The sequence below is a fragment of the Electrona antarctica genome (assembly GCF_951216825.1).
Source record: "Electrona antarctica genome assembly, chromosome: 18".
NCBI classification, from domain to species: domain Eukaryota; kingdom Metazoa; phylum Chordata; class Actinopteri; order Myctophiformes; family Myctophidae; genus Electrona; species Electrona antarctica.
The window spans coordinates 35,197,936-35,212,554 of NC_136799.1; the positions used below are offsets into that span (position 1 = coordinate 35,197,936).

At 40.7% G+C, this 14,619-nt stretch overlaps 2 protein-coding genes across 3 annotated transcripts; one reads left to right on the forward strand and one right to left on the reverse strand.

Moving 5' to 3' along the window:
• Nucleotides 1-803: 803 nt before the first annotated feature.
• LOC306942882 (ankyrin repeat and SOCS box protein 2-like) lies at nucleotides 804-7,628 on the forward strand. 2 transcript variants are annotated; one of them, XM_079529044.1, is made up of 8 exons: nucleotides 804-894; nucleotides 2,531-2,703; nucleotides 2,911-3,066; nucleotides 3,210-3,464; nucleotides 4,408-4,579; nucleotides 5,457-6,054; nucleotides 6,306-6,456; nucleotides 6,978-7,628. In XM_079529044.1, the coding sequence occupies exons 1-8, from the start codon at nucleotides 818-820 to the stop codon at nucleotides 7,094-7,096; spliced, it is 1,701 nt and encodes a 566-aa protein (XP_079385170.1). In that variant the 5' UTR covers nucleotides 804-817; the 3' UTR covers nucleotides 7,097-7,628. The 2 variants fall into 2 exon arrangements, with proteins under 2 accessions (XP_079385170.1, XP_079385169.1); XM_079529043.1 differs by lacking the exon at nucleotides 804-894 and adding an exon at nucleotides 1,844-2,220.
• Nucleotides 7,629-7,765: 137 nt separating this feature from the next.
• LOC306941732 (protein FAM181A-like) lies at nucleotides 7,766-8,551 on the reverse strand (the record flags this gene model as incomplete). Its single annotated transcript, XM_079527367.1, has 1 exon — nucleotides 7,766-8,551. The coding sequence occupies one exon, from the start codon at nucleotides 8,549-8,551 to the stop codon at nucleotides 7,766-7,768; it is 786 nt and encodes a 261-aa protein (XP_079383493.1).
• Between the last annotated feature and the right edge of the window lie 6,068 nt (nucleotides 8,552-14,619).

The following is a 14,619-nucleotide window of genomic DNA, read 5'->3' on the forward strand; positions in this document are numbered from 1 at the left end:
AAGAATTGTTTAAAAAAAAGAAAAAGAAAAAATGACCTGAATATATGATTGCTTTCTCTCTAATGTGTACAATGTATTGTAATGTATTTGGTTGTGTTTTAACTCATAGTTAAATAATGTTTTCCCTTAATTCACTGCACAGTATAAGATCCTGAGTGTTAATTGAACTCTGCGAGTGTAGCATACTGTACAAATGGAACCAAATGAAATACGCAAAAGATTTTACAATGTGGTCATTTCACCAAATGAGTCATGGGTCAATAAATGCCCCTAAGACACTTATCTAAGCTCTGTGTCATCGTAATATTATCCTGCTATCCATAACTCACAAAACACTATATCCTCAGTGCCAGTGCCTCATGTCAGGGTGTGTGTGTGTAGCCTTTGGAGCAGCAGAATCAAGTGGAACTAAACAAAGTTGAACATTTCCTTAAAAGGCAGCCATGCATGCGCGGCTGGAGCTGGTGCTCTCTCTCTCTCTCTCTGTCTCTCTCCCTCTCTTTCTCTGGGAGTGTAGCTCACCAGCCCCTATACTGTACCTTAATTACTATACACAAGTGGAAATGACATGACTTTACTGTATGTATATATTATACTTATTTCAAATTTATTTTTGTTTTACCCCGGGACAAACCGGTAATGATAGGCTATACTACATTTTTGTGTTATTAATGATAAAGATATGAGCATATTTGTGCATGTTCTAATCTAGACTCCTACAGGATCATCGCATAACTGGGCTATGAGGACAGCAGGCTCGGTCCTTGGATACCATACAGTAACTACTTCTGTGATGATCTCAGTTCCACAATCCAGGATGATATACCAGAGAATGAACATTGGTAAAAGCACCTATTCTCATGATGTCCTCACTTCAACAATAAACCCTTTCAGGTGAGCTGAGGGCACATATACTGTATGTAAGGCACAATTGGCATTTATGCATAAACTATTCACGTGGTGTTATCTAATGTGAATAATATTTGGTTAAACTGAATCAGTTTGAACTCAAAGTTTATTGAATTAAAACAGAGTGAACCTTAAAATCTGAAGAAATCTTTGCAGACTGCTAGGCTACTGTGCCTACTGAGTTTACAGCTTTTTGTTGTTGCAGATGGTCAAAATTAAGTCCTGAATTGCATGCCATGCTCAATGACATTCTTTTTATACGTAATATAAAAGGCATTACTGTACGCATTGCTGTCTATATCAGCAGTGAATGTATTTGACTGGCTGTTATAATGCACTTAAGGTTAATTTGGTGGTGTATAGTAAACATGGTTTGCTCAAATGGGAGGCTAATACAGAATTTTACATAATTAAAGAGCAGGTTTTTGGGGGGCGCTAGCCCCTCCTATATCCTACACAAAGATCAAATTCCCATTGACAATGAATGGATGATGTATGATAAGAGTGCCCCTCACTTTTTTTTTTAATAGAAATCATGCTGGACATACAATTATAGCACAGTTGTGAAATAGACTCTAATGTCAGATCTTTTCAAACCACAGCCTAATTGTCCTATAGGCCTACTTACAATATCTTCACTTCTATCTCATAATGCTTGCTTATCGTAGGCCTACCTGTTACCTTTATAAGTAATTTCCCATAGTTATTCTATGGTAGGCTATATCATAATAAAGTATGGTATGTATGTATTGCACAGATCGCCATTGCCTAGTATAATCCCCTCAGGTTTATTGTTGAAACGTTTGTGTAGGCCTACAGTGTGGACTGTTTGCAATGTTTTCTGCATTTCATGTCGTATAGGCTACTATACTTTTACTATATAGGCCTGAGGGCAGGCCCTGAGCTATATTATTTTAAGAGCGTCAGGACCAATGCAATAAACGCAGGGAATTAGTTGTTATCTCATCTGTCTCCCTTATCTCTCAATGTTGGAGTGTCTTGACATATGGACAGACCACCACCTCCCGCGTGACAATGTAGTCCTAAAATAATCCAAGAGCACAGCTGAGCCCCCCCGCTGCTGTGAATGTGTCCCCTTCAACCCCGATCGTGACTCGTCATTGCTTCACTGTCACTGTAGCGGTAGGTAGCGAACACTGGAACTATAATGACGAGATTCAGGTATTCAGAGTACTTGTCACAATTTCGTAATGTCGGGAATAAGAGCAAATCCGCGTCGGCGAAGCTTCCCGGCGATAGGACGAGATGCGCTGACAGGCGATGGCAGAGCGACAGCACGTCAGAGCGCGAGTGAGTCTTTTTGTTGCATTTGACAGACACGGCGGTAAGGTGGCAATTTTACAATGAGATCATGGATGTCCTTGCTTTCCACAGTAATACAAACTATGCTGGCAAACAAGGCAATTGAAGGTCGATACTTAGCTTCACACAGCTAGCCTACTGAGAATCAGACAACGAACCAAGCATAACATACTCTGTCTGTAGTTAAGTAAAATAGTACATATATCATATGTATGCATAATATGATCCAATATTGACAATCACTGACAAAACATTAAATATGAATCATATATTGACTTGTAATGTACTGTTTTGAAAGGGATGCTGCTGATCCAGTCATCCTTGCTATAAGGAGAGGAGATGTAAAGGCTGTGAATGATCTTGCAGTCTCTACTCCACACAACCTGATGGAGGAGAACAGTGATGGGTGGATACCTCTGCATGAGGCAGCCTATTGTGGAGAGACAGAGTGCATGAACACACTACTGCAGGGTAAATATACCGAAGGCGTCATTGAATGTCTGTCAGTTTGGAAAGCAATTCCTTTCAAACAGGTGGACTTTCAGTGCTCATGTAACAATGACAAAAAGATACCGTTTATTCTATTTTCAATTAGGTGATGGATGTACTGTTTAGGCTACATGAACAAATACTGATGTAGTGTAAACAACTCATTTTGTGGAATCCTTCCTACTCTAGCCCATCCAGTCTCAGTAGATAAGCGCACCCTGCAGGAGCAGACAGCCTTGCTTCTGGCTGTATCCGGCGGACACCTGTCCTGTGTGCGGTGCCTTCTGGAGGCAGGCGCAGACCCCGACATCAGCAACAAGAACAAAGAAACCCCATTGTACAAAGGTACACCGCTGCATAGAATCAATTTGCATCTATGCAAAATATACAAAAGGAACCAGCGCCTTTAGTTTACTCCTGCCCATGCTGTACACATGTACATCCCTATTATTTGAAATAAGTGTTGTATTGTCTGGTCCCATGCACAGCCTGTGAACAGGATAATGAAGACATGGTGAGCCTCTTTCTGTCCTTTGGTGCGTCGGTCAACCAGCGCTGTGGTCATGGACAGGATGGCTGGACAGCGCTCCACGAGGCAGTGTCCAGGAACAACACAGTCATCTGTGAGATGCTTCTGAGAGCTGGAGCCACACTCAATCCACCACACACCTACAGCATCCCGCCGCTCATCATAGCAGCTCAGCACGGACAGCTCCAGGTGTTGTGTTACCTTATTGGGAAAGGTAGGCATTCACTGTTTGTGTTCTTTTGCTTTTCCTTTTTGAGTGGTGTAAACCACTCCTACAACTGGCTTTGTTAGTTTACGTGTCTGTTCGTACCAGAAAATGAGCATGGTTGCTATGGTCACCCAGTTCACACGGGTGTGATTTCAGCTTTGTTAGTTTACGTGTCTGTTCGTACCAAAAAATGAGCATGGTTGCTATGGTCACCCAGTTCACACGGGTGTGATTTCATTACGTCAGACATTACGTCAGACCACAGCTGATCAGGCTATATAATACCTCACACCACTCAGTTCACACGGGTGTGATTTTTTTATATTGATCAATTTGTACACTCTTGGAGTTCGATTAATTCAGAGGCTTTTACTGTCCCCATGAACTGTTTTGTGTTATCCTTTTATTAGCCTTAATCTCTGTACCATGTGCTGTTTATATTTCTGACTACTAAAGTATTCAATCAATCACCATTCATTTTAGTTGGTTAGTATTGATTTATAGATTGTATTGATTACTTTTAAGCCACTGTGCAATCTTGCCCCCTCCTGCATGGACTTTTAACCCCATATGAGCAGCAGGCTCAGCCTGAGATCCTCGGTCAGGGCCCTTCTGGTCCTTACAAAGTCTTGACTGTAGGTTTTCGCCACCAAGGCCCCAGTTAATACTTTAGAATGACCTTCCTGATGAGATCATGCCAGCAAATCCTGTGTTTTCTTTTAAATCACTTTACTGTCTGTTTTTGAGGGGGTGGGGGTATCTGCTGCCCCATCTGGCGGAGTCAGGTTAGGTGGGGGGGGGGGGGGGGGGGGGGGTTGATACTATACAGTAGATAAACAGACAATGGGAAGAGAAAAATGGGGAGTGACACGCAGCAAAGGTCGTCGGGGATCGGGACTCGAACACTTTATAACTGTTTTGTAAGTGCTATACATATGCTTTTGTTTAGGCGCTGATGTGAACATGCAGACATGTGATGGGGTGACAGCACTATACGAGGCAAGCAAAAATGGACACAAGGAGATAACTGCCATGTTGCTCAATAACAACGCAGATGCCAACAAGCCCACAAACGCAGGTCTGCTACCTCTGCATATGGCTGCTCAGTATGGACACCATGAGTAAGTTAAGAAACCATAGTTTGTTTATTATACTAAGATTTTGAGTACAGTAGCACCTTTACACTTAGATTTTGGTCATAAAAGTTAAAAAAAAAAAAAAAAAAAAAAAGCCACCGTTCATCTGCCGGTAGACTTGGGTGAGGTGCTGGAGTCACAAAGGTTTAGATGTGAAAAAATAAAGGGAGGCTCTCCGCACTCAAATCTGTTCAAAACTGGGTATTTGTATTATCTCTTGCAAGGTTTCGGTCTATTGACCTTCTAAAAAAAGGGCAAAAAAAAGTTAGATGATAAAATACAGTAGTTCAATAGTATAGTTCAATGCTTGAAACTGGAAACTGGAGCTGTACCAATGACCATAGAAACTGCTCAGTCTGTCAAAAAGGCACCTTGCATTTCTGTCCTATAACACAATGGACAGTATTATGCGTGTCTTAAGTACCAGGTCTTATTACTTAACTTAAGACCTGGAGGCGTGATCAATGCCATTTGGCTAAACAGATACAATACTGCCCAATATATCTCTTGTCAACCAGTAGTGGTCCTACCCAACCGGGATATACATTTTTAACTAGAAGAGCAGTAGACCATCTACAACCCCAGTAACGGGGTTATATAGTATTAACATACTTTGCCATTCAGATTGGTCAGAATTATTCACAAAAAAAACATTAAACATATGGATTGCATCTTATACCCTTATACTTTCGATCTGTAGACCTTCTTTGTTATGTTGGCCTGTAAAGACATGCCCAAAATATTGGACACCAGGTTTGTTTTGGGTTCACATTTTATTCAAAGGGTAAGCAGGGACATTGTATGCATTTTTTACAGTGGTGGTACAACCCCTTTTAAATCCATCTTCCTGTCATGTCTACAGGATTGTGTCCCTCCTTGTCCCTGTGACGAGTCGAGCCAGACTTCGTCACAGTTGGATTACCCCCCTCCACCTGGCAGCAGAGCACAACCGACACATGGCGGCAGCTGTGCTGCTCAAAACAGGTGCCGCTGTCAACGCCACACTGTCCCCCAGCCACTCCATCCAGTATGCTGATAAACGTACCACGGCCCTTTACTTTGCTATAGCCAATAGCAGCACAGAGACAACAGAACTGTTGCTGAACGCTGGAGCTAGTCCGTGTCTGGACCCAGTAAGCCCTTTACTAATGGCTATGGCTAAGGGCTGTGTCAGAACCGTGTCCCTACTCCTGGAAAAAGGAGCTGATGTCAACACCAGCATGAAAGCATATCCTACCTCTTTCCCTGGTGCTGTTACACTGTGTATAAATAATCTCTCTCTGCTCAAGTGCCTTTTGGACAATGGGTGCAATGCCCTCAGCTGCTTTACCTGCAATGTACCTCACCCACCCCCCAGAAGATCTGACATGAGTACTGCTGCTGGAAATGGACAGACTGTTCTCCATAATAATGGAGTACCCCCTTTAACCTGCACAGAGCCACCAGAAGGAGAAGTACAGGTGTTGTACATTTGCTAGAACAATGGAGAAGTACAGGTGTTGTACATTTGCTAGAACAATTAGATAATTGTCTACTTCATAAATATACATGTACATATCCTACATTATATAGATATACATACTATATTTAATAACCAATTATGCACATTCTTAGTGTGAATTTATCCATTTGTAAATTAAGGATTGTGTCATTATGAGATTTGGCTTTGGACACACTTAATTAAAGTATGGTGCATCTCTTTTACCCCCAGTTCTGTGAATGGCTTTCAACCAACCAGCGTAATGAGGCGGGTCCAATAGTAGACTTGCTGCTGGACTATGTGGGTCAAGTTCGGCTGTGTTCCAGGCTCACTGAACTCTTGGACAGCCAAGAGGAATGGATGGACATAAAGACCAAACTATGTAAGTACAAGATAATGCCATTTTGCTTTCACTTTAATCCTTTCAACCAAGGCAAATTGTCTAGTTTGTATAGTTCATCGCACGACAAAGTATACAGGGCTTAACATTTTTGTCAAATCCGCCCTTTGCAATTTCTCATCTGCCTTCTCTACATACACCCCCCCCCCCCCCCCCCCCCCCCCCCCCCCCCCCCCCCCCCCACACACACACACACACACATGCACACACACACACACACACACGCATGTACATCGCACGCACGCACGCACGCACGCATGTACACACTTTGGACAAAGGTGCTATATAAATGCACCTTTTACCATTTACCGATTTATTTTTTAAATCATACATCAATAATTCTACAAAGTAGAGTCCTTAGGGAGAGCATGGCCATGTAGTTAGATTTGTGCACTCTCTGAGTTACAAATGGATATGGAAATGGACACTTACACTATACACTTTTACTGTGTATAGCCTGCATCAATCATAACTTACCGGTACTTCCTTTCTTGTCTCTATAGTGTCACCTCGTCCACTGATGCACCTGTGCAGGCTAAGGATCAATGCCCAGTTGGGAAGACATAAGCTGTTGTCTGTCAACAGCCTCCCTCTGCCAGACAGACTCATCGAATATCTTTAGCCTGGCCTGATACTTGATTCAAAGTGAAATTGTCAGTGTGTAGTAGATGCTAGTGTAAAGAATTTCAAATAAGGGTTAAATTAACGCTCAGGATAAATAATGATGGATAATCACTTTTACACTCTTAAAATAGGAATACAGGGATTTTTATTTTGTTTTCTTCTCTATTTATGTAATGTGCTATTTTCAATGTTTAACACTGTGTGTGAGTGTGCGGGTGCAAGAGAGAAAGAGAAACCTCAAAGTCTAACTAAAGCAAGTCAAATTGCCAAAAAGAAGAGAAAGATTTTATTTAAAATAAATGTACTTGTTTCAGTTATACCTATGAATCATTACAGTATGTACAAAGTGAATCAACCTGTCAATCATAATTGAAAGAACTAAATCAGAATATTTACATTACATTTTTGTGTATTTTTATTTATGACCAGAGATCTGGTACCTTAATCAGAAAATGTCTGTAACATTCTCAGAAATAGAAGGTCATTAGACATTCTAATTTATTAAAGTAATACAATTGTTCAACCTTCAAGTGCAACCTCATCACTAAACAAAAATGTGGCCTCAAGCAATAAGTGCGTAAGAAAAAATAAGAGAGGCCTGGCTTTTATGAACAGAAACATTAAAGTCATTAGCCTAACAATTACATATTTTGCATGTGTATAATGACTAAATGAAGCCAAACACACTGAAAATGGATGATGCAACAGCGGGTTTGGTTGGTATGGGCTTGACCACAACATGTGTGTGAATTTTCTGTCCATATGGATGCTGAGAATGAGATATCTCTGTTTCAGCCCCCATTGCTTTGCCCCACATCCCCACGGGTGAATTAGGGACAACAATATGACTCTGGAACACCTGGTGTCCATGGTACTGAAAGGGACAACAACCGCAGAGACTTACATGGTGAGAGCTCATGTCCAGTTTCACTGTCTCTTTGTCGATAGAGCGACTGCCGGAAGATAAGGCTGCTTTTGCATCATCATAACCTCTTTTCCTCTTTTCGGTGTCACTGAATTCGGTTGCACCGTGCCTCCTTTTCAGTCCTAGATGCTCTCTCCTATTTTGGGTTATCTTAGGTTCCTCCCAAAACGACGCAGGCAGTTGTCGTTTCCTCATGGGCACCTGCTCCTGACTATCGTTATCATTTTCTGTGGGGTTCCTAACATTCTCTACATTTTGCATATCTTGATGTACTCTTTCACTTGTCTTCATAGAGTGGTGAATAGTCCCCACTGGTTTGGAGCATCCAAACTCGGAGGACCTGTGCATGTGCCATCTTGGAACTCTAGAGTATTTCTGGGAAAATCGCTTTAGTTGTTTCTGCAGGTATTTTCTATGATCCACAGAACGTCTGCAGGGTGCTGACTTGTCCAAAGCTGCCTTGATGTCACTGGATGCCAGATTTACAAAATTGAGCAATGTTTTCACCTCACTGTCTGGATTTGCCATTTTGTCCATGAAGTTAAAATCGTTTATGGTTAATCCATCCTAGAAGATATTATCCATTGTGGAGCTCTTAAGGGGGGAGAAAAAAAACCATTTAACAAGCTATACTTAGAATGAGATGAATACATTATTGCATTAACAACACAAACAAATCACACAATTTAAGCATTTGAATTAGCCTATGCTTAAGTCTGGCATGATGTAACTCATTCCACATGGCTTTACAAGAATACTCACTGCGGAGAGGTTGAACAAAATCAGACGCTGTCCAAGCCACAGTATGAGCACAGATTCTCTCCAGGCTGCAGTTTGAGCACTTCAACAAGTTGAATGAATATAAACTCCTTGTAGTTATGGTGCTTTCCTTGAACCAATCAGCGACCCCAGGCCCCTCACAATGCACCCCAATCAGCCTCAGAGTGCCCCGGTATCGAATTCTTCACCATTGCAAATTGTTGTCATGGAGATCCGCCTAGGGAAGCTTAAGGGATGCAATATTTCTTGTACAAGTGTATTTCTGAAATTCTGGGTGCTCGTTAAACAACACATCCATTTTTAAACAGTGCAAATGTAAGTGAGCATCTTGATGAAATACACATGCATCATTATAAAAGCTATTAAACTTGAGTTTCTTAACTGTTCTGGGTATCCCTTCACCCTCCCCATGAGTGATGTCAGATGTAGGATTTGGTGAGGAGGGGGATCTAAAGAGTGCATAACCATGGAAAGGGGCTTGAACGCTCAAGAATCTTGTCTTTCTGTTTGCCCCCTCAATCGAGCGACACAAAGGCTGAATTACTCATTCAAACCTCGCGGGACAAAAGGAAAGGAGCTGGATAGCACTCCTGCATTTGTAGTCAAACATTTAGAGACTTAAATCGAGTCGTCATGAAGGAGAAAGACTTAGACAAAGCCCATAGAATTGCCATCAGCAAACATTTTCCTGTGTCATATTATGGGGTCTCCATGGTTCCCTCTGGCCCGCGGACAATAGCACAAGTTTGCACACTCGAATACTGTCACCCTGCCAACGGCAAAAAGAGCCCAAAACAGGACAATCCCTAGAGAAAGCATTGCTCGGCAGGGAAGGTTGCAATAGAGGAGGAAAGGGACTTGTGAAATGCTAATTGAGCTCCATCCCCTTATTGAAAGTTTTAAAAAAGTACCTATCGTTCCATTGAACCACGTACTCTTAGCTGCAGCGTGGCGTGAGATGTGAGGAGGCCATTTGTCTAGTAAAGTAACCTACAGTACACTGCAAGCATGGGCTCTACCGCCCTGTTGTGCACGATGAACAGAGAACATTCGAGCCACACGCATGTAGTGCTCTCCCTAGATGGAATAACATGTTACCGGGTCAGTGTATCAAACCGTTTGCCTATTAATTCAGTTTGGGCTACAGGCCCAACATGTAATTGTAACCTGAATGGTTGATTATTGTCCGATTCCCTAATTCAGAGTGTGAGATCCATGCAGGACTTGCAGGTCTATATGCTCTGATCAAACCTGCTCTTTGGAAGGATGTATCCCTTTGCTCTGAAGAGGCAATGAGACCCTATTGTCCTCCTCTCTTCTTCTCCCCTTCACCTCTCTGTTCTGCTCAAAAGGCCAATTAACAATGGTGCACCCCTCCCCTGGCCTGTCACGCCACTCCCGTGCTTTTGAAGTGACAGAGAATGAGAAAGAGGGAGGAAGCACAGTGGCACCAATAAAACCCACTGTGTCCCTGTCTGTGTGCCAGTTTAGAAGACAGATGGATGAGAGGTTTGCAGGCCATTTCGGTCTAAGTTTTACAAGCTCTGCAGACTAATATCTGTTTTAGCAAACAAGTTCTTTAAACAGTAAGACAGCAACTGATCCATAGTATAGTATAACTATATTGCTAATGTTTCATTATATAGATACCATAACTTACAAGGGCAGCATCTAATAGGTGCATTGTTGCGCCATAGGCTCATCACCTTACAAATGTAATCAGTCACATCCTTATAGTCCTATAAGGATGTGACAGTATAGTGTACAGTAGCAGCCATGAGTGCATATACACCATTGCTCCTCCAAATTGTTAGGATGGGTACATGCAGATTTCAGGTATGTGCAAATGTACTTGTACAAGTACCACAATAACTATTAAAGGTTATGGGGGAAATATTTTTAAAAGGTTGTTAAATAAAGTGTGCCCTTCTCTAATGTAATTTTAGCAAATCAAAGGTAATTTGAATCCATCACTTTAAAATGATAGTGTGGCAAAGTCTACAAGAGTGCTAACAGCAACAAGAACAAGTATTGGATGTTCTAAATGAAAAATGTAATAATAATGCAATGCAATTAAAATCAATACTTTTAAGGAGTGAGATAAACCACTAACTGATGACATCACACCACCCCAATCCTCTCTCCATTAAGAATTGATTTTATGGATCACTTTTAAAGCACCTCTGGGCTTGGTCCTACAGTAAAAATGTTGAGCCTTAAATCTAAACTATGCTTTTGCCCTGATGGCAAGCATATATCTTTAACAGCCATTCCACATAAATCTGTTTTTGACAACTTCGCTTATCACTATTAAACAATATATGTTTTCGCAAGTGGCCGACACTCGCACCAAAATGACGTAGGCACCAGAATTTACCGGAAATGTAATTTATGACTAAAACAGACTACTGTGAGTTAATCCATTTTATAGACTTGCTTTTATGTGATGTCATCTTCTTATTGCTTTTATTCTTTATTCAATATTTATTTTATCACACACTCCTGCAGAAACACTCGTCCCTGCCTTTGTTACATCAAGACGTCATTATACTGCAACAGCCTCCTGTAAGGCCTCAAGAAACATTATATCAGCTGCCTGTCTCCCACTCAAACACAGACCAGGGAGGGATTAAGACTCACAGAGGCCCCTGGGCCAACTACCTTTTAGGGTCCCCCAAGCGCTACCCAGATGTGCAGTCGGAGTCAGGTGCCGCACACAAACACATACAGTAGGCCACTTGACTACCAGGTCGGCCTAACTTTGAGAGTGTACACGTTCAAAGTTAAATTAAGACTCACTGTTTTACAGAGTAACGTTCTAAGTATAGCGAGCCTGATTGGTCAGCTGTTATAAGCCCAAGGGAAGATAAGATACTATAGCCTACAGCTGACCATGCAATCAGCATGGTTGAGTTCCCCTCAACCAGACCATAAATAAATGTGATAAAAAACATACTGTATACTTACTATAGCCTATATAAACAAAGATAGGCTATGTGACCCGTTCCTTTAAACTATACATAGGCCTACAATTATTTACTTTTTCCCTTGGGAATTAATAGTCTTTGTATTATACTTTTTTATTATTATAATATTAGTGCAGTAAATTATTACAATGCCGTGTTCAGTGACTCGTGTATGTGTGGTAAAGGTCTAGGGCCAGGCCGACATTTAATAATTCTCTGCAGCTGTTCACTTATGAGCTATACTGCAAATGGAGTAGCAACAGCAATATTACAGTATTTACAGACCTTACCATTATGGCACACACTCTGTATTATGGAAGAGTATATGTTAATACAATATAACTTATTATACAATTGGGGTGGTTGTATTTGGTCTCCCTGCTCTATTGAGACATTTAGATTGTGTCAAAGGTCATGTCTCACCTACTGTACACACACAGGATCTGACCCGAATTTTGACCTGAAGGTCAAGATTCAATGGTAAGCAGGCAGGCTCTATTACCTCAATGGTAAAAATGGCAGCACTTGCGCAGGAAACCGGGTTCAAATCCGGGTGGGGTAGAATTGGAAACTTACATAATGTATAGGCTAGTGCGGCTTTAAGAGACATATAATAGGTTAATGGGCTGTTATTTGGATATCAGGATCCAAGCTTTGCTGATCTACAAAAATAAGCTTTTAAACTGAAATTAACTTAGAAAGTTATTAACCAGCTGGAAGACATCATCACATTGTCAGCCACTAGATGGCAATCTGTATCCACTATAAAACAGCACAGTAGCCTAGGCCAATTAAAGCGGCACTGTGTAACTTTCTTTTTTAATGAATAAGATGTAATTTTGTCAAATCTGTATGGTAGATTATGTTAATACAATTTATACTGGTTGTATTTTGTCTCCATGTTCTTCTGAGACATTTAGATTGTGTCAAAGGTCATGTCTCACCTAGACAGGAAACCATGTTCAAATCCGGGGTAGAAGAGGAAAGTTACATAGTTTTGCTTTTAGTGAATAAGAGATATAGTTTGGCTAAATCGGTTTTCACTGAAAATGTATATTACATATTTGACTGGACCCTTAATATAATTTTGGGATAGCTACGATTTACGGTTGAGTTTGTAAAACACTATAGGGTATTTTCTTCCAAACTGCAATCTTTATGGTAACTTTTTCATAAATTTGCATTTTTTAAGGCTTTTCTAGATAATATTGTAGGCCTATAAAAAAGCAGCTTGTCTTGTAGGCTATGGTACAGTAGCTATGAAGTTGTCCCTTATCTGTTGTACTACCTTTAAGCCAGAGGTTCTCAAACATTTACATATGAAGGATCCTAATTTAGTTTACATTTGAGCCATGGACCCCCAATTGATTCAATTTAGTTCTGCAGAAACAAATCATAGAATATTTGTTATTGTTAGATTAGATATGATTTTGTCCAGAATTCCATTAGCGATTAACAGACAATGATCAAAATAACAATAATAAATAATGCTGAAGTTTAAAAATTGATATAGTGGGTATATATATTTTATGGGGACCCCCTGGAACCCCATCAAGGACCCCTGTGGGTCCCAGGACTCCACGTTCAGAACCACTGCTTTGAGCCATGTAGTCTCCTATTTGAGCTCGAAAAGGGAGTGATTTATGTTATGGTAGATTTTGTGTTGTTGGTGGAATGAGGTGAGCCAGCAGGAAGCAACCAGGGGATGTAGTGCTTTTCTCTTGTCAGATAATCAATACTGAGTAGACTGAAGTAGCTGAGCTACTAAACAGTCCCCTCTGGGTAGCATATATGTCAACTTGATGCCTATACTCAGTCTAATGTGTCCTGCATGCAGATCTACAAGCTCACAATGCATCGTGATGTGACACGTTGTGGGCTTGTAGATCAGTTATTTTCATCTGGGGAAACCATACGTAAATCAGGCATGAACCATATGAAGGCCTATACTTCTCAGATTCCAAAAAGATGTATGCCAATAATTAAACAAACAGTTGAGTCATTCACACTGCAGCAGACTTTTGGAAGTTATCATTTTGATAATCAAGAAGCATAAGAAATCAAGATTTTGATTTAGGTTGCTTGCTTCTGGTTGAATACTACAAAACATATTTCAATTGACTCATGTTGTGTTGTTTTTTCTTTCCTTTTTAAACAAATGCCATTTTTCAAATATCAAGTCATGTCTTTATATGACACAATTAGGAGCCAGTTCTGTTTAAACTACATGTAGATCTACGATATCCTTCAGACATACGACTTTATGCCTAATTTCTTAACATGTATGCTGTTCAACATGCACTTATCATGACATGCCTGTAAGTAAGAAATCACAATAATGCTCCATCAGGACTTTTTGAAGGTGGTCTCTGTCTGTCTGTCTGTCTGTCTGTCTGTCTGTCTGTCTGTCTGTCTGTCTGTCTGTCTGTCTGTAATACAATATTACTTTAAAATATCCAGGAGATATTTCAGCTCTAATTGTGTTTTATATAACTGTTACAATTTGAAAACAGCTTGAAGATTAAAATGGGTCTGCACTCTGCACTATATTGCTATATCCACGTGTCATCACTAGTATAGAGTTTATAACAAACACAATTATTTTTCAGTGTTGGGAAAGAGATCAGAAAATGGTTCTGAATATAATATAGGCCTACTACGTGTGCTAGTTCTTTAGGCAATTCTAAGTGGAAAAACACCCCAAAAAGTTGCAAAGAATGTGATGATGAACAGATGAAGTATAGGTTGGCAAATGTTTGAATATAGGCCTATTGTCCACCCCAAATGGCACTTATGGAACACAGCAAGAAAATGAATGAGGGTCTGGCCTGTCACATTGGCACTGCTGTG